The sequence below is a fragment of the Bolinopsis microptera genome, chromosome 13 (assembly GCF_026151205.1).
Source record: "Bolinopsis microptera isolate Bmic1 chromosome 13, MBARI_Bmic_1.0, whole genome shotgun sequence".
Taxonomy (NCBI): Eukaryota; Metazoa; Ctenophora; class Tentaculata; order Lobata; family Bolinopsidae; genus Bolinopsis; species Bolinopsis microptera.
In genome coordinates this window covers 6,012,786-6,030,511 of record NC_087084.1, presented here as the reverse complement: position 1 = coordinate 6,030,511, position 17,726 = coordinate 6,012,786, and the positions used below count along the sequence as shown (strand labels likewise).

The following is a 17,726-nucleotide window of genomic DNA, read 5'->3' as shown; positions in this document are numbered from 1 at the left end:
GAGGAGGACTGAGGAGGAAGAAGATGAGGACTGAGGAAGAGGACTGAAGAGGATGAGGAGGAGGAGAAGGAGGACTGAAGAGGAGAGGGAGGACTGAGGAAGAGGAGCAGGATTGGTGAGGAGGAGGAAGAAAACGAGAAGGAGGACGAGGACGAGGACTGAGGAGGAGGACTGAGGATCAGGAGGAGAAGGAGGACTGGGGGAGGACTGAGGAAGAGGAGGACTTGGGGAGGACTGAGGAGGAGGAGGACTGAGGATGAGGAGGAGGAGAAGGAGGACTGAGGATGAGGAGGAGGAGAAGGAGGACTGGGGGAGGACTGATGAGGAGGAGGACTGGGGGAGGACTGAGGAGGAGGAGGATGACTTAGGAGTAGGAGGAGAAGAAGGAGAAGGAGAAAGAAGACTGACGAGGAGGAGGAGGAGGACTGACGAGGAGGAGAAGGACCGAGGAGGAGGAGGATGACTGAGGATAAGGAGGAGGAGGAAGACTGACGAGTAGGAGGAGGACTGGGGACTGAGGAGGAGGAGGACTGAGGAGGAAGAAGATGAGGACTGAGGAAGAGGACTGAAGAGGATGAGAAGGAGGAGAAGAAGGACTGGGGGAGGACTGAGGAAGAGGAGGACTTGGGGAGGAGGACGAGGAGGAGGCTAGGAGACTGATGAGGAGGATAAGGACTGAGGAGGAAGACTGAGGAGGATGAGAACGAGGACTAAGGACGAGGACTAGGAGGATGGGGACAAGGGCTAATGAAGAGGAGAAGGAGGACTGAGGAGGAGGATAAGGAGGAGAATGAGGAGGAGGAGGAGGAGGATGACTCAGGAGGAGGACTCAGGAGGTGAAGGAGGATGAGGAGGAGGACTCAGGAGGAGGACTGAAGAGGAGGAGGAGGACTGATGAGGAGGAGGAGGACTCAGGAGGAGGAGGAGGATGACTCAGGAGGAGGACTCAGGAGGTGGAGGAGGATGAGGAGGAGGACTCAGGAGGAGGACTGAAGAGGAGGAGGAGGACTGATGAGGAGGAGGAGGACTCAGGAGGGGGGGGGGCCAATGGCATAAAATGGCATAAAATGGAGACTTTTTCTATGGAGAAAATGGAAAAACCCATGAGTAATTCTCCATTTTCTCCATTTTATGCCATGAATTTTGTCTTCGAAATTTCATCTTTAACACCATTTAACACCTAAATTGGACATCCTAACATGTTTATTTACGCTTACTAGGGGCGTAACAAGCTTATGAAAGCTCATAGTAGGCTACTAGATGCTTATACTAGGTTAGTAGAGGCACACTTCAGGCAAACTCATAATTACTGAAGCCTAGTGTAAAGTTATTTCTACAGGCTAGGCTACAGCAGGAGTGAGTAATAGGGGAGAGTAATAGGCACTGAGAAGTGAGACCTACATCCTCGACAGTCGAAACAAGCTCGCACTGCAAATGGGAGGCCTGCCTTCCGAGATCACATTACCAGGGGGAAGCCTCGAGTCCAAATTTGTGTATCGAGGGGTAGGTGCAGACTTCGATAAACCGAAAAACCAACAAAATATTTTCGGCTTATAATGAAGAGGGTAGCATGAAACGTGGAGAAAAGTGGTTTTTAGAAAAACTTTGAAAAATGTTGACTTAGAAAATTTTCGGCCCGAGTCATTCTCGATACGTACCTCTCGTATCGAGAGCTCCCGATTCCGAGCTCGTGTTGCAAAGGGGAGGCCTGCCTTCCGAGATCGCATTACCAGGGGGAAGCCTCGAGTCCAAAATTGTGTACCGAGGGGTAATTTCTAAGTCAAAATTTTTCAAAGTTTTTCTGAAAAACACTTTTCTCCACGTTTCATGCTACCTTCTTCATTTTAAGCCGAAAATATTTTTTCGGTCAAAATTTTTCAAATTTTTTCTCCACGTTTCATGCTACTCTGTTCATTATTTGCCGAAAACATTTGTTCGGTTTTTCGAAGTCCACACCTTCCCCTCGATACACAATTTTGGACTCGAGGTAATGCGATCTCGGAAGGCAGGCCTCCCCTTTGCAACACGAGCTCGGAATCGGGAGCTCTCGATACGGGAGGTACGTATCGAAAATGACTCGGACCGAACATTTTCTAAGTCAAAATTTTTCAAAGTTTTTCTGAAAACCACTTTTCTCCATGTTTCATGATACTCTGTTCATTATTGGCCGAAAATATTTTATCGGTTTTTCGAAGTCCACACCTTCCCCTCGATACACAATTTTGGACTCGAGGTAATGCGATCTCGGAAGGCAGGCCTCCCCTTTGCAACACGAGCTCGGAATTGGGAGCTCTCGATACGGGAGGTACGTATCGAAAATGACTCGGACCGAACATTTTCTAAGTCAGCATTTTTCAAATTTTTTCTGAAAACCGCTTTTCTCCACGTTTCATGCTACCCTGTTCATAATTTGCCGAAAATATTTTTTCGGTTTTTCGAAGCCCACACCTTCCCCTCGATACACAATTTTGGACTCGAGGTAATGCGATCTCGGAAGGCAGGCCTCCCCTTTGCAACACGAGCTGGGAATCGGGAGCTCTCGATACGGGAGGTACGTATCGTAAATGACTCGGACCGAACATTTTCTAAGTCAACATTTTTCAAAGTTTTTCTGAAAACCACTTTTCTCCATGTTTCATGATACTCTGTTCATTATTGGCCGAAAATATCTTTTTTTTAAATCTGAGTGGAGTTGGGTTAAAAACATATAAGAGATACGATGATTTAACTTGTAGAAGCTTTCAATAAACATGTGTTAATCGTCGTCAGCTGAATGTGATGTGGTGGACAATGCTTATATGTGATTGAGTGGTGTCAGGGATGGAGGGTGGGGGAGGTGTGGGTGGGAAAGTGAAAATTACAGTACAATGTCAATAAAAATTTAGTCTTCTGTTGAGGTTGAGAAGGAAATGCCAGATGGTCTGGACTTTAAGGATTTGGCAATTTTAGGAAGAATGGGGTCCCAGAGCGAACTACATTTGGGTGCGCGGTCTGTTCTGTTCATAGCTGGTTGTCGTATTTGTATAGCTGCGTGTTCTGTGAGGTCAAGTTGGGAGCGTGAGGTGAGGGATTTGAGGACTTCGATACTGTTCCAGGAGATAGTGTGGCCGGTGGTCAGGGCATGATGTGCAGGGGCTGATTTGATTCTGTCTGTGGATTCGTCGATGGCGTTGTTGAGTCTGTAACATCGTTCGTGTTCTTTCATGCGGTGGACCAAGGGTCTGTAGGTCTGTCCGGCGTATTTGGAGGGGCACTGTGAGCAGGAAATTTCGTAGATGGTGTTGGGAGTGAGGTGAGTAGGGGGTGTGGTCTTCGTTTTGGTGAGGAGGTTGCGGAGGGAGGTAGCAGAGGAGTGGGTGACTTTGATGTCGTGTTGTCCGAGTATCTTGGAGATGGGTTTGGATAGGGAGGGATGGAAAGGATGAGAAACACTAAGGGCATGTTCACGGGTCTGTCGGTTGAATGAGGCTAGGGATTGGTGGCGAGAGGGGTTGGTGAATTTCCGTTGTACTTCGTCCATGATGGTGGTGATGCGGTGAGGAGGGAAGCCGTTCTGGAGGCAAACGTGTCGTACTGTCTGGAGTTCGTCGTCAAGGTGTTGGGGTGAGCAGATGTTGTGGGCTCTTCTGGTCAGTGATCGGATGACTGCGTTCTTAGATGAGTTGGTGGTGCAGGAGGAGTACTTGGTGTAGAGGTTGGTGTGGGTGGGTTTTCTGTAGACTGATGTGGATTTGTCAGGGTGGATGAGAACGTCAAGGAAGGGTATAGTTCCGTCTGTAGAGGGATGTTCTTGGGTAAAGTTGAGGTCTTCAGTAAGGGAGTTAAGGAATGTAAGGAAGGATTCTGCGTGGTTTCTGTCTCTGAAAGATCCAAGGCCGTCGTCAACGAAATGGGAGTAAGTGTTCGGAGGGTCAGGACATGAGGATAAAGCTAAGGTCTCGATTTCAGCAAGGCGGATTTCAGCTAGTTCAACAATGAGGGGGATCCCATTGTACCACCTTCGTCTTGGGAGTAGAAGGAGCCGTTGAATTCAAGGTATGAGTTGTCAAGGCAAAAGTTGATAAGGGAGCCTATGGTGGTGGTGGTGACATTGGAGGGAAGACGAGAGGGGTTCTGTTCAAAGGAGGAGATGACAGTTTTGAGGGCTAGGCGCATGTCACAGGAGGTGTACAAGGATTGGACGTCTAAGGAGGCGTGGTAGTGGAAGGAGGGATTGAGAGAGGAGTCGAAGCGATGTTTGAAGTCGGAAGAGTCTTTGAGGCGTAAGGGGTTCTGGGCTAGGGGTTTGAGGAAAGATGCGAGGACTTTGTGGAGGGCTTGGAGGGGGGTGTTGTAGAAGCTGACTACGGGACGGATAGGTGCGCCGGGTTTGTGTATCTTAGGTTGTCCGTAAAGTTGAGGCCATCTAGGATGTAGGTTGCGCATCTTGTGGTATAGGTCGGTCGTGATCTTCTTGTCGGTGTGTAGTTTCTTGAGGACTTTCTGTAGTTTAGTGGTAACGGATTGAGTGGGGTCTTTCGTTAAGAGGGTGTAACTACCTGAGGATAAGTGGTCGGTAACTTTGGTTATGTATTGATCGTGAGTCAGTACAACAGTGGCGTTGCCCTTATCAGCAGGAAGAAATTTCAATTCAGATTTCTTAGATTTTAAAGATTTAAGAGCGGTACGTTGTTGTGGAGTCAAATTGTCGGTGGTCATGTCACGTTTATTGTCAAATTTAGATAATACAGAGGTGACCTAATATGTGGCTGAGGCTTCCATGCCTTCTCCTAGTTGTTTAGTGATATTCTGTATGAGGGGAGCCAGGTCGGGGGTGGGATCTGAGGTGGGTGTCGGGACGAACTTCAGTCCAAGGGAGAGGACGTCAGTTTCAGCTGTGGAGAGGGTCTGTCCAGAGAGGTTGATCACTGTTTTGGCTGTGGTGTCTTTCTTTTTTTTAAATAATTTTTCTCGAAATTCTAAATTTTTCAGGTTTTCAATGGCATAAAATGGCATAAAATGGCATAAAATGGAGACTATTTCTATGGAGAAAATGGAAAAACCTATGAGTAATTCTCCATTTTCTCCATTTATGCCATTGGCCCCCCCCCCCTCAGGAGGAGGAGGAGGAGGACTGAGGACGGGGAGGAGGAGGAGGAGGAGGACTAAGGACGAGGAGGAGGAGGACCGAGGATGAGGAGGAGGAGAAGGAGGACTGGGATAGGACCGATGAGGAGGAGGACTGGGGGAGGACTGATGAGGAGGAGGACTGGGGGAGGACTGAGGAGGAGGAGGACTGAGGAGTAGGAGGAGAAGAAGGAAAAGGAGGAGAAGGAGGAGAAGGAGAAGGAGGACTTAGGAGTAGGAGGAGAAGGAGAAGGAGGACTGAGGAGGAGGAGGAGGAGGACTGACGAGGAAGAGAAGGACTGAGGAGGAGGAGGAGGATGAGGAGGAGGAGGACTGACGAGTAGGAGGAGGACTGGGGACTGAGGAGGAGGAGGACTGAGGAAGAAGAGGATGAGGACTGAGGAAGAGGACTGAGGAGGATGAGGAGGATGAGGAGGAGGAGGACTGAGGATGAGGACTAAGGAGGAGGAGGAGGAGGAGGCTGAGGAGGAGGACTGACGAGGAGGAGGACTGACGAGGAGGAGAAGGAGGAGGAGGACTGAGGAGGAAGAAGATGAGGACTGAGGAAGAGGACTGAAGAGGATGAGGAGGAGGAGAAGGAGGACTGGGGGAGGACTGAGGAAGAGGAGGACTTGGGGAGGAGGACGAGGAGGAGGCTAGGAGACTGATGAGGAGGATAAGGACTGAGGAGGAAGACTGAGGAGGATGAGGACGAGGACTAAGGACGAGGACTAGGAGGACGACTAAGGAAGAGGACTGATCAGGAGGACAAGGAAGAGGAGAAGGAAGAGGAGAAGGAAGAGGAGAAGGAAGAGGAGAAGGAGGAGGAGGAGGATAAGGGGGGATTGAGGAGGAGGAAGAGGAGGATGACTCAGGAGGAGGACTAAGGAGGTGGAGGAGGATGAGGAGGAGAACTCAGGAGGAGGACTGAAGAGGAGGAGGAGGACTGATGAGGAGGAGGAGGAGGACTCCAGAGGAGGAGGACTCAGGAGGAGGAAGAGGAAGAGGACTAAGGACGAGGACGACTAGTGGAGGACTGAGGATGAGGACTGATGAGGAGGAGGAGGAGGAGGACGAGGAGTCAGGAAGAGGACTGAAGAGGACTCAGGAAGAGAAGGACTCAGGAGGAGGAAGACTTAGGAGGAGAAGGAGGAGGACTGATGAGAAGGAGGAGGAAGACTAGGGAGGGGGAGGAGGACATCTAAATGTTTTGTCTGTTTTTGTCCGTTTTTGTCCGCCCTACTTTTAGTCCGTTTTGAAATTACAGGGTACCGAACAGACACAAAACATGATCCCCAGCCAAGCATGTGTTACGATACAAATGTACTTGACTATACATTTAAGGTGCAGTGTACTAGTGATATTATGGTATGTTTAAAGACCGGACCACAAAATATAACCCGGTACCTAGTGTTGTACTAATACATAATAACAAGTAACAGGGATAAATTAATGAGCAGAAACAATCTATCTCACGTCAAGAGGCCAAAGCACTCGGGTCTGGGAGTACATGACAACTCCAACTAGTAGTGAGCATACTAGCCCCTGCAGTGGAAATACACATAAAACATACTATTGGAATGTCCAATTGGTTCGTTTTCATACAGCATACATAGCATATGTAGGGGTTCTGGTTAAATTATATCACTTCTGAGAGCTTTTAGAGATTGATTCAGTAAATTTCTCAATTTTCCGATTTTTCCGATTTTTCCGATTCCGATTTTGGCCTCATCAACCCTCATATCGGACATCGGGTTGGACCCCCCCCCCCCCCCCCCCCCCCCCCGGCCCCCCCCCCCCCCCCCCCCCCCCATAAGTTTCACTTAACTATAGTGTCATAAACATAATTTATTACTATTAAGTATTATTACAATATTCTAACTACCTGTTAGTTAATACCAAACTGACCTCCGCAGCTGTCGATACATAAGATTTGCTGACTATCACTATTTATTATGTAATCATCTCCAAAATTAACAATTTATGAAAGTTTAAAAGATAAGTTTGACTTTTGGTTCTCAAAATGAATCTCTTCATCCCTGGAGCTAGACTAAGAATCCAGAATGAACAATAAAAGTTTGACTATCTAACGGGCTTCAGACAGTTATTAGCAGATCATCTTTTCAATGATTTTGACTCAATAAATATAACAGATTTGTAGTGTTGTAATAATTTAAAAACTAATTACGTAAATGTGTAGTGTTAAGTGCCTGCGGTCTTAAAAGTCACATCACGTTTTGAAAGTCATGTCATTATCACGCGTTATTGGCGATGCGTCTGTCTTTCTGCCATGAAATTATAGCACCTCTACCCTTCACCCACGGACAAATTAGACAAAAACAAAAGTCCTGAATTTTAGTGACAAAGCCAGACTTGCTCCAATCAGTGGAGCAATTAGCGGAGGCTGGAGGCAACAACCTGGCTGTTTTAATTGACAAATAATGAACAATTATTTATTATATCACTATACCTCCTCACTCAAAGTAAGGTATGTATTATTTGCGCGGTTTCTGTTGTCGTGAGAAATTCATCAGAGTTTTCAACCCTCATTTAGATTCCTGGATAACTTTATCTATTTATTTAACTGCTTTTCTCTGATTTTTGTATTGCGGAGACGATTCCATGCCACCAATTTGTACTTTCCTAGATTCAGACTTAAGTCTCACGATACCTGACATCCGTAGTAGAGTATCAGGATTTAAGAGGTATACTTAAGCTAAGGGGCATGCTCCGATAGCATCGTGTCAGTTTCAACTATCAAGTTATTAGATACCGGCAGTCCAATACAGAGAGCATTTCATCATATCACGTGACCAATACAGAGAGCATTGCATCATATCACGTGACCAAACGTGGACCAGCCCTCGCATTCCATGATGTGACATGAGGCTATAGTACAGGGGATATAACACGAACACATGAAACAAAGGAACACATGGCTCCTGTCACCAATCATTCTCATTATTTATGAGTTCCAACATGGACAGTCCATCACATCAAAGAACGGTAAATATGTGCAACAGTTTATGGAGACACCATCTGTGCAGTGTGCTAGACCCTGTTACCCGCCTGACTATACCCTGTCAACCACAACTAACTGTATGGTAGTGCCTGAAACTAGCTGGTTACTAGGTTACTAGTTATTGTTGAAAGATTATAGAAGCAATTATACATGCCAGGTGATGGAAATGCTAACTTGTTATCGGATATTTCTGCAGCGGTTCCACTTAGATATGACTGCGGTTGGACTTATTGTTCGAGCCATGATCTTCTCACTTCTGGTCATCATCTGGTCATCATCTGGGCCCTGAACGCCTTGCAGACCATGTGTGATCCAGGGTCAACTAAATCTGGGTTTTGGCTTGGTTCTCAGTAATCCAGTTTTACTCCTATACCATTACTCTTATTTACTGTTTAACATTACTCTGATTTACTGTATACAATTTGAAAAATATTCTTTATCATGATGCAGGAACGCCTGAAAATGTTCAGATAATCGGCCCACTAAATGGGCTTAGAAACATTTACCAGACTTTACCTCTCCGCCTACCGACTACCGAGCACCAGTAGCTTTTATATATCAGCTTTATATTATAAAAGTTTATATTATAAAAGATGTTTTATATCTTCGATATAAAACATTCCATGATATATGTTTTAATATAATACGACGCTATTCATGGTTTAATAAAGCAGAATATTTTAAACTATAGATTTAATTCATTCAAACTGTTCAAAGGGTTTAAATCTAAATACATTTAATGATATGCATACGGTTGGTTAATAATTCTACAGTGTTACTTTGTATAAAAGAATGAACATAATACTGTATCATTATACTTGTGTCGCTCTGCAAACTGTAAACCGTGCCTGATGTGCAAATGATGCTAATTTAAAATATCATAAGATCATAGACTAAATAATGAACATGTGGTTGAGGTATAGTAGAATTAATAGACTCCCTAAGACTACCGACCCCTGATCATAGCTTTTTGGCATGCTCCGAGACTGAATGTCACTGAATTTAGAGTTAGTAGTAGGTTTTATAATGCACAGATCAGTTTGATATAATCGAGTTAAAAGTTGTGAATTAAATGCATTCTGAATCATTTATCATACCCATCCATACCGTGGCTCCATGATATCTTAATACTCTAATATTAAGAAGAATGTGTTTCACTTCTAGATGAAAAGCTCGAATACCATACAGTTTATGTACGAATTCTTGATAATAATAGTTATTGATTTGTAGAGCTTTACAAAGATCAGTGTTTCACGCTGTGATGCTGGATGGAATACCTAAAATTATGGAAATAGTTTCTAGATTTGTCTAGCTAGATTTACTTTCATATTATAATATTATCTTGAGTTCGGCTAACATATCACGACCGTCGAGTGTCGCAAGTGAAATGAACTAATGAGAGATTTATTATTACGATAGTTTGCTAATTTGTTTGATCCCGCCCTAGAACTGTTATCTTACTCCTAACTCCTTAGGGGTCGTTCACATATAACTTAATGACTGAGGGGAGGGGGCGGGGTCGAAAAGTGATTATGTAATTTGTGAACGACCCCTTACTCTGAGAGGTGGTAAGCATTGTGGCTAAATTTAGGATTACATGGGGTAGCATCGTAGTCCGATAGTTTCACTGCATCCTAATATGTCTACATTCTACAGAATTTCTAAAGACTCCGTCAAAATAATTGACATGATTCCTTTTATACCAGAAAACATGGCAATGATTGGGGCGGTTTTCACTGAAAGTGGGCTCCAACAAGCTGAACACATATTGTCTCGCACTGGAGACCACCTCGCATCCCAATTAAAATCAAACCTGATGACGTGAAACTTTAGCATAAGTGAAAACTATTGTTATGCTGTTTTTGCGTCACCTAATATATCCAAATATGACTACAAATTGGTCTGTTGTGTCGTGACGGAGGAGGAGCAGGTGAGCATAAATAATGGTCGTTAAAATACCGGGAGGTATTTATATAAAATACCGGGAGGAGCACAGCTGATCGCCTGATCTAGTTAATTTGAATTTGTGAGTGATATCGACTTCATAATTGTTGTGAATTTTGTATCAGTATCTTGCTAATGGTAGTCATGCTGTATTTTATGCTGGTAACTATCTGTTGTTTGAATACTGAAGTCACTGAAGCGTTAACAAGCTTTCGGTTCATATATGACAGGAGATTTTAGTTCTCGCTGGTTGAATTGTACCGGGATCAATACGGGAACTTTCGTGATCCCATGGCACGCACTCACGCACTGGTTATACTCATATAACTGTTGAGTGTTGCTATACGATATCGGATCGCATAAGCATTATATGGTTGGGATAACAAGCTCGCGTGCTACGATATATAAGCCAATGAAAGTACAATCGAACATCATGTCCTCTAAATCCTGAAAAGATAACGATAGCAAACATTTGTCCTTTATCTCAATATTAAAACAATAGTTCACACATCGTCATTTAAGCCTCATAGGACACCTTCTGTAACTGTAATGTGGCTTCTTTTGTAGCCCTCATACAACATTCAAAGCTTCTTTTTTTCAGTGCATAAATTATAGTCGTTAATATACTCAGAGGAGCACAGCTGATAAAGATTAATTTGAGTTTGTGAGCGATATCGACTTCATAATTTTTGTGAATTTTGTACCTTGCTAATGGTAGTCATGCTGTATTTTATGCTGCCAGCAATTGTTGTTTGAATACTGGCGTTACTGAAGCATTAACAAGCTTTCGGCTCATATGACGAGAGATTTCAGTTCTCACTAGTTGAATTGCACCGGGAACAATACAAAGAGTTGTTTTATAGCCACTAACATGGCAATGCTGCTTCGAAGCTCAAGTATGAGATTTGTATGATGTAATTACAGAGGCACAAGTAGGAAGAAACATTGAGGCAAATGTGGCAATTTATTTGTTTTGTTTGATTTGCTTTGCGGTATTGGCGGTATAATTTGTGAAATTTGTGCTGTAATATAACCATTACGATTTCTTTAGTAGGAATTCATCTAATAACGCTCTCGACTAAAAAAGTGGAACTAAAAGGAGGAGCATCAGAAAATGAAGTTGCAGACTGGAGCATTCCTTATTCTCCTGATTGTTTGCCCACAAGGAAACAGTCAGACTTCAAAGCAGTCAAAATCTGGAAATATTACTGCCGACAATGAAAGTGAAACACAATTAGGTTTGTTGAACATTTTATTCGTTTTTGCTTTTTTAGGAGGGATGAGAGACTTGGCGTTCTTTGCAACACACTCCTTGACCTTTCTAATCATACTTAGAACTTACTGATAATTATAAATGTATACTTCATTAAGATTATTGAAAAACGCATCAACAGGGTTGTGGAATCCTGTTGTCCGTGACAACGACGTCTATGTTGACCTGGAGACTTCTTACCTGCACCTTAGAACCAACAGCACTGCAGATAGTGATGAGAAAACCCTTATTGTCTATTTTAACGAGGAAGGCAGGATGGCAGGAGGTATTGGCATCTGGTTCACATCAACTATACAGTATTCACTGTTAGGCTGTGGAAGCTACACGAATCTGATAGGTCTACCTGTGGAAGTAGATAAGAAATGGGCAATAGAAAAACGAGGATATAGGACCATTTTGTATTGTAACGGCGAGCAGGTTGTGGATATGACAGTTTCCTTGGAAACGTGTGATGATCCTGACTACACTGATAACTGGAACACTTTTTGGGCACGAGATGTTACGAAGATAGCGTTTTTACATGAGTATGACACAGCGTCTGATTCCTTTTACATCGGTAAGTTTGAAAAATCTTGGTCATTCATTGCAGTTAAATGGGAGGAGAAAACTACACATTGATGTTGGAATGGTGAATTTTCCACTACAAATTTATAACACGACTATTTATTTCAGAGCATGTTTGGAAATTCCATGGAGCAACTCTTGTCAACATGGTGAGCGGAAAGGAAATAGAAAATAAAAGCGATGGTCTTCTAATTGTAACGGTTGTTGACAAGCGAAGCGGAGAGCAGAAGAATGGAACTGTTTGTAAGGACGGGTTTAGCTGGCTTTCAGCTCAACTGTTTTGTCGCTCTCTCGGACAATTCTTTGCCAAATGGGGAAGTTCTCCGAAAAACATTGAATATGTTCCCGAGTAAGTTGCATATCAATGTGAATTTAACTTGCTTTTTATCACTTTGGTGTTGGAACATTCATACATTTGTTTTTAAACGGTTTAACACAAGATTCCACGGTTTAAATACATAGTATTTCTCAGATCATGGTTCTATAATCAACTTATCATGGATGCTGTAAGCTGTAAGAAGAATGACACGGACATATCTATGTGTGACACTAGGATCACACGACACAACTGTCAGTACAAGGATAGTGTTTGGCTCCGTTGCTACAATCAGACAGGTATGAGTTAATTAAGTTAATTAAGCTTATTAAGTTTTTGCTCAATTATGTTTTGAAGTGAAACTCTTGTTGGCTTTACTTTAAATCATTGTCTCGTGCAACTTTAGTTCGGACATTTTTTGTTCTCCCTCATACATATGTTATTGACCAGGGGAAAACTCAAAAGATTGGAAAGAAGACAAAAAGTGCGCAGGGGAAACTTCTGTCCAGAACCCCAATCCAACCTCCGGCTTCAAGTCTCTGGGGTGTGACCCTGATGGAGATAATCCGTGTTGTAGCGCTGATGGAATGTGCGGGCACACCCCCGACCATTGTTCCTGTCCGGAATGTCGGGACTACAGTAAAACTTGTACCATCACTAATGTTGGGGGATTCTTGAAGCACTTGTGTTACAATGAAAGTACTGGACAGTACTATCACAAGTGTGCTCATTCTAATGTTTATTATGAACAAGATGATGTATTTGACAGTTCCACTCAAAGTCACGTGCTCTCCACAGTATCCACTGTGTGTAACAGTGACCCACACGTTTACCAGGCATGTGGGTTCACCACCAAAATAACAACAAACTCCACTTTTCTCTGTGGGGGATATTTCAGCACCACAAATGAAGAAGTGCGTTTCGTGGAGTGTGACCAGGAGTGCGTCGCCGGGATCACTACCGGCAGTAACACATCCACCGAGTGTGACGACAAGTGTGATTCACCACACTGCGAAGACGAGAGTCACTGTAACGGATACTCGTACGGAGTGAACTGCTCCGGAGGGTATGTGCCCCTACCCTGGATATGCGACGGGTGGGGTGACAATGAGACTTGTTATTACAATGAGGATGAAAGGGACTGTGGTATTATTAACAACACCACTAACAACACCACTAACAACACCACTAACACCATTCAACCCACTTGTCTGCATTACTGGCGTAAAGCTATGGCTGGAATGAACAGGAGCGTTCCCATTCTAAACTACACCAGGTGCGGTGTATTTGATCTGACTAACACTAACCAGTATCCTTACTGTTATCATTTTGAGGATCAAACAAACTGCACGGACCCCACCAGAGTGGGTGGGTTTTGCTTTATAAACGGTTTCATGTCTACTGTATCTAAATACGTGGTTTGTGACAGCGCCCTGATAACCGGTCCAGTTAATCTGTGTGATGATGGGTTGGACAGTGAGTGTGTCTCACCGTCAGAGACAACAGAATGTGTGGTCCACAAACACAAACTGTGTGATGGGGTGAGGGACTGCACTGATGGCAGTGATGAGTCACGTGATATTTGTAGCCGGACCACAGCTGGGTATTTTCAGTGTACCCGGACTTTCAATTTGGAGAAGCATCTAGAAATACCTGTCTCGTGGATATTGGATAATCAGACTGATTGTACGAATGGTGAAGATGAACTGAACAGTGATCACTGGAGGTTCTGTGGAAGAGGAGATCTGGGAACTTATAGAGTTTTACTGGGAAATAACACGTGTCAGGACGTGTTTATGTGTTCTGGGGAGGGGAGGTTTGTAGAGTTTGATCACTTGTGTGACGGACTGAATTCCTGCGCTAATGAAAATGTGGTGTGTACCACATCACGAGATTTTCCAAACATCAACACAACGGTGGTGATGGGGAATAATTCAGTGAGAGATTTATGCAAATCAGAAGAAGTACCCGATGATGCGGTGTGCCACATTAAGGAATTCAAATCTGGTGATGTTTTTGGTGTTACCACGAAACTCAAAATCCCAACCTCCAAAGTTGACTGTAGCCGCCTGTTTGGCGAGTATTACGTGTTCTTGAGTTGTATGGACCTGTGCTTAAACTCAACCTGTCCTCTCCCAAATACCCCCCTAAACTCTGCTTCATGTCCGGGTCAGTTCCCTGACCGGATCTACACACTCGCTAACAACACGTACTTAACCTTTGTCACAATGGATCAGACCGGGCAATACGACAACAACTACTTCCAATGTGAGAACAGCAGATGTGTTCAGTACAGCAAGGTCTGTGACCTGGTTGATGATTGTGGGGACATGTCAGACGAGCGGAACTGTTCCAACCATATGGTGTGCCAGAACACGGAGAATAAGCCCGGTATCAAGGAACACCTCATATCTTTATCTCAGAAATGTGATGGTATCTACGACTGCTTTGATTTATCTGACGAGTGTAATCTAACTTGTGGAAAGCAAATCCTTGATCACTGGATACTGAAGTTTATTTGCTGGTTTATGGGGATTTTAGCAGCTCTCCTGAACGGAGTGACAGTGTACAAGGAGATACTCTCACTTCTGGAGCTAAGAACTAAAACCAGCAGTACACTCGTTATGTACAATAAAGCACTTGTTGGTCTGATAGGTTGTGGTGATTTCCTTATCGGTGTATACTTGATAGGGTTGTCTATCTACGACAGCATTATATTCGGAAATGAGTACTGTGGGAAGCAAGCTGAGTGGTTAACCGGGACCGCTTGCTCCGTGTTAGGGATTATAAGTACTGTGGGTTCACAAGTATCTCTGTTCGCTATGACTACCTTGAGTGTGGTCAGAATGGCTGGGATATTCCGGAGGTCCATGACTCTGCCTAACAGTCACCTTGATAGGAAACCAAGTATTTACGCTGGTATTTTAGTGTTGGGGATCTCGTTAGCTTCACTAGCTGTGGCTGTAACACCTCTGATACATTCCCTTGAGGACTACTTTGTTCAGGCCATGTTTTATGATCCAGAGTATAAACTGTTCTTGGGTTTTCCAAATAAAGTGAAACATGTCAAGGTTCTTCAGGCTTACTACAATACAAGCAATATTACTACAGAAATAACGTGGAAGGAAATAGGAGAGAAAGTGAACGGAATGTTCAGCAATCAGTATGGACTTCTCAGTAGATACCCAGTCCATTTTTACGGTAATGACGGGGTCTGTTTGTTCAAGTACTTTGTTCGGAGTGACGATGCTCGGAGAAGCAGGCAGGATTCAGATACTGGAGCTGGAATCACAGATCGTAAAGGAGATGTGGTAGTGTGGCTAATGCTTGCGGTTAACCTTATATGTTTCATCATCATAACAGTTTCATATATAGTCTTAAACGTCTCTCGGAGGAAATACTCCAAGAAGGTTGGGCAAGGTCGCAACCGAAACACTTTAAAACAAAACCAAAAGCTCCAGCAGAGAATTTCAATGATTATTGTGACAGATTTTCTGTGTTGGGTACCATTTATTGTTATCAGTGGCCTCCACAACCTGAAGGCTATCGATGCTTCTAAATGGTATGTTTACTTCGCAATGACAGTCCTACCCTTTAACTCCGTCTCCAATCCTCTCATTTACGATGACTTTTTCAGAAAATTTTTCCAAAGAAAGATAAAAGATATAACTGTATTTCTAAGGAATTCAGGATATGTCAACATAGTGACTGAAGCAAGAACTAATAGACTTTCATTTCTAACAAGGACTTCATTTCTAACAAGGAATGTTGAAACCACTGAGTTGGAAACAAGGGATAAAAGACCCTCTATTTCAAATAGGAAAAGTTTCATGCTTCATAGTGGCGACGAAGAGGACTCAAAAATGCTCTAATGGAACATTCTGATCTTATTTCTCAAAGAAGTGCACAGACAACGTTGCTTTGGAAGTTGTCAATTTTAAACAGGTTTTAAAGATTACATTATTCGTGTTGGTAAGTTATAAATGATATTTCTATCATCTGAAAATAAATTCAATTTCCAATTCTAAAATATTAGCAAATAGTTTCCAATTACATGTAACGCTGGTTAAAAATGAAATAAACAAGTTTAAAAAAAGTAAAATTGGGACTTACATCTGAAGACGAACAAAATGAAATGACCGCGTTTGTCACTGATTGAGGAGTAATACCCCGATTCGTCTAACACCCGTAATGATGTTGTGTCACTTTTCAGGACTGGTTCATAATCTGACGCTTGTAGTAACGTCTAAAAATGAAGAGAATTGTTAAATTCAATTTTTATTTAAAACCAAATAGGCGTTATTCGTAATTTAGAATGTCATTTAATAGTTAGGGCAAGAATTGCTGTTTATGGGTCAATCTGTGAACAAATTCGTAACAAAGGTTTGTCTACAGGAATGTGTTGTTCATAGTCCCAGGAACCATTAAAAAAACCGTCCAGCTGAAACTTTTGGGCAAACATTTTTATAGTCATTTTTCTCCAGGAACAGATTCAGATGAAAGTACAATAAAAACCTTGATGTCGTAGATCATCTTCAGCTCTTTTGGTGGCTCGAAAAACCAGGCTTTGTTCAAATTACCTGAAAAGCTCTCATTAGTATATTTCATTGTTACACTCCCGTCTCCACACAAGATCCAGACTGTCGAAAAGCTGAAAACACACCAGCGCAACAACAAGTTACCTCTATGATGGTTTTCTTCATCGATGAACTGCTCCCCAAAAACAACAGGAACAGCTCTGTGCGCATTCTCTGCTGCCGGAGGGAGATAGACGCCAAATTTCTTACTCAGACATCGATACACTTCCTCCTTGCATTCCTGGTATGTAACTAGGTAATAATAATGAAACTGAAAGTAGTCAGATATTCAATTTACATGGCACAATGCCAGAGAAATTAAGTAAGTATGTTGCATTGTGTGGCACATACCTATTTGTTATAGCAAGCAGCGATGGAAATGCCCAAATTTTCTGATAAGTATTAGAAATTAGAAATGTGTATTAGAAATTCGTGTAACAAGGAAAAGCAAATTATAAATTTCATATGATCGTCGGATAAGGGACGAGGTGACAGTCAATTGTACGAACAATAATGCGTACCGTGCGCGCGGCGCGGTTTATTGGATAACAAATTTGACTTTGTTCAAACATTTGTTACCGCGCGTTACCGTTATTTATTCGAACAACTGTGACCGATTAATGGAATCGATTAGTTTCCTATTATTAAGCCTTCAATATCAATCATCCGGCAGACCGCAGAAACCATGTTACCACACAAAATTAACATGGCAGTAACGAACAATCTAACATATATTAGGGTACCTAAACGGTGCAGAGGTCACGATAGCGGGCTTATCATAGTCTGGTACAGGCGGTGCGATTAGACCGTAAAAGTTATAATCGATAGCACATGTAGGAAAACTACAAAGATTACACAAGAATTGCGCCCAAGATGATACAGTGTGTAATAGTAAATACAAACCAAATGTTGCATAGAGGTTAC

The 17,726-nt window shown here is 43.1% G+C and overlaps 2 protein-coding genes across 3 annotated transcripts in view; one reads left to right on the top strand and one right to left on the bottom strand.

Moving 5' to 3' along the window:
• The window catches only part of LOC134824892 (uncharacterized), a 90,509-nt gene that overhangs the window by 68,233 nt on the left and 4,550 nt on the right, over positions 1–17,726 (bottom strand). For both annotated transcript variants that reach the window (XM_063836893.1, XM_063836894.1), the window contains 3 exons: positions 16,908–17,043; positions 16,741–16,805; positions 16,339–16,471 (listed from right to left, as the gene is read on the bottom strand). In XM_063836893.1, coding sequence (XP_063692963.1) covers positions 16,339–16,471; positions 16,741–16,805; positions 16,908–17,043 — 334 coding nt within the window. The remainder of the gene's footprint in view (positions 1–16,338; positions 16,472–16,740; positions 16,806–16,907; positions 17,044–17,726) is intronic.
• On the top strand, positions 11,122–16,251 carry LOC134825131 (G-protein coupled receptor GRL101-like). Its single transcript, XM_063837272.1, has 5 exons — positions 11,122–11,310; positions 11,467–11,901; positions 12,018–12,258; positions 12,382–12,524; positions 12,676–16,251. The coding sequence occupies exons 1-5, from the start codon at positions 11,187–11,189 to the stop codon at positions 16,095–16,097; spliced, it is 4,365 nt and encodes a 1,454-aa protein (XP_063693342.1). The 5' UTR covers positions 11,122–11,186; the 3' UTR covers positions 16,098–16,251.

Excerpts from the sequence above, each read along its gene's own strand:
- LOC134825131 (XM_063837272.1), top strand. The coding sequence starts at position 11,187 with ATGAAGTTGCAGACTGGAGCATTCCTTATTCTCCTGATTGTTTGCCCA. Across the intron at positions 11,902-12,017 it reads GTCTGATTCCTTTTACATCG|AGCATGTTTGGAAATTCCAT; the intron begins GTAAGTTTGAAA and ends TATTTATTTCAG. Across the intron at positions 12,259-12,381 it reads AACATTGAATATGTTCCCGA|ATCATGGTTCTATAATCAAC; the intron begins GTAAGTTGCATA and ends AGTATTTCTCAG.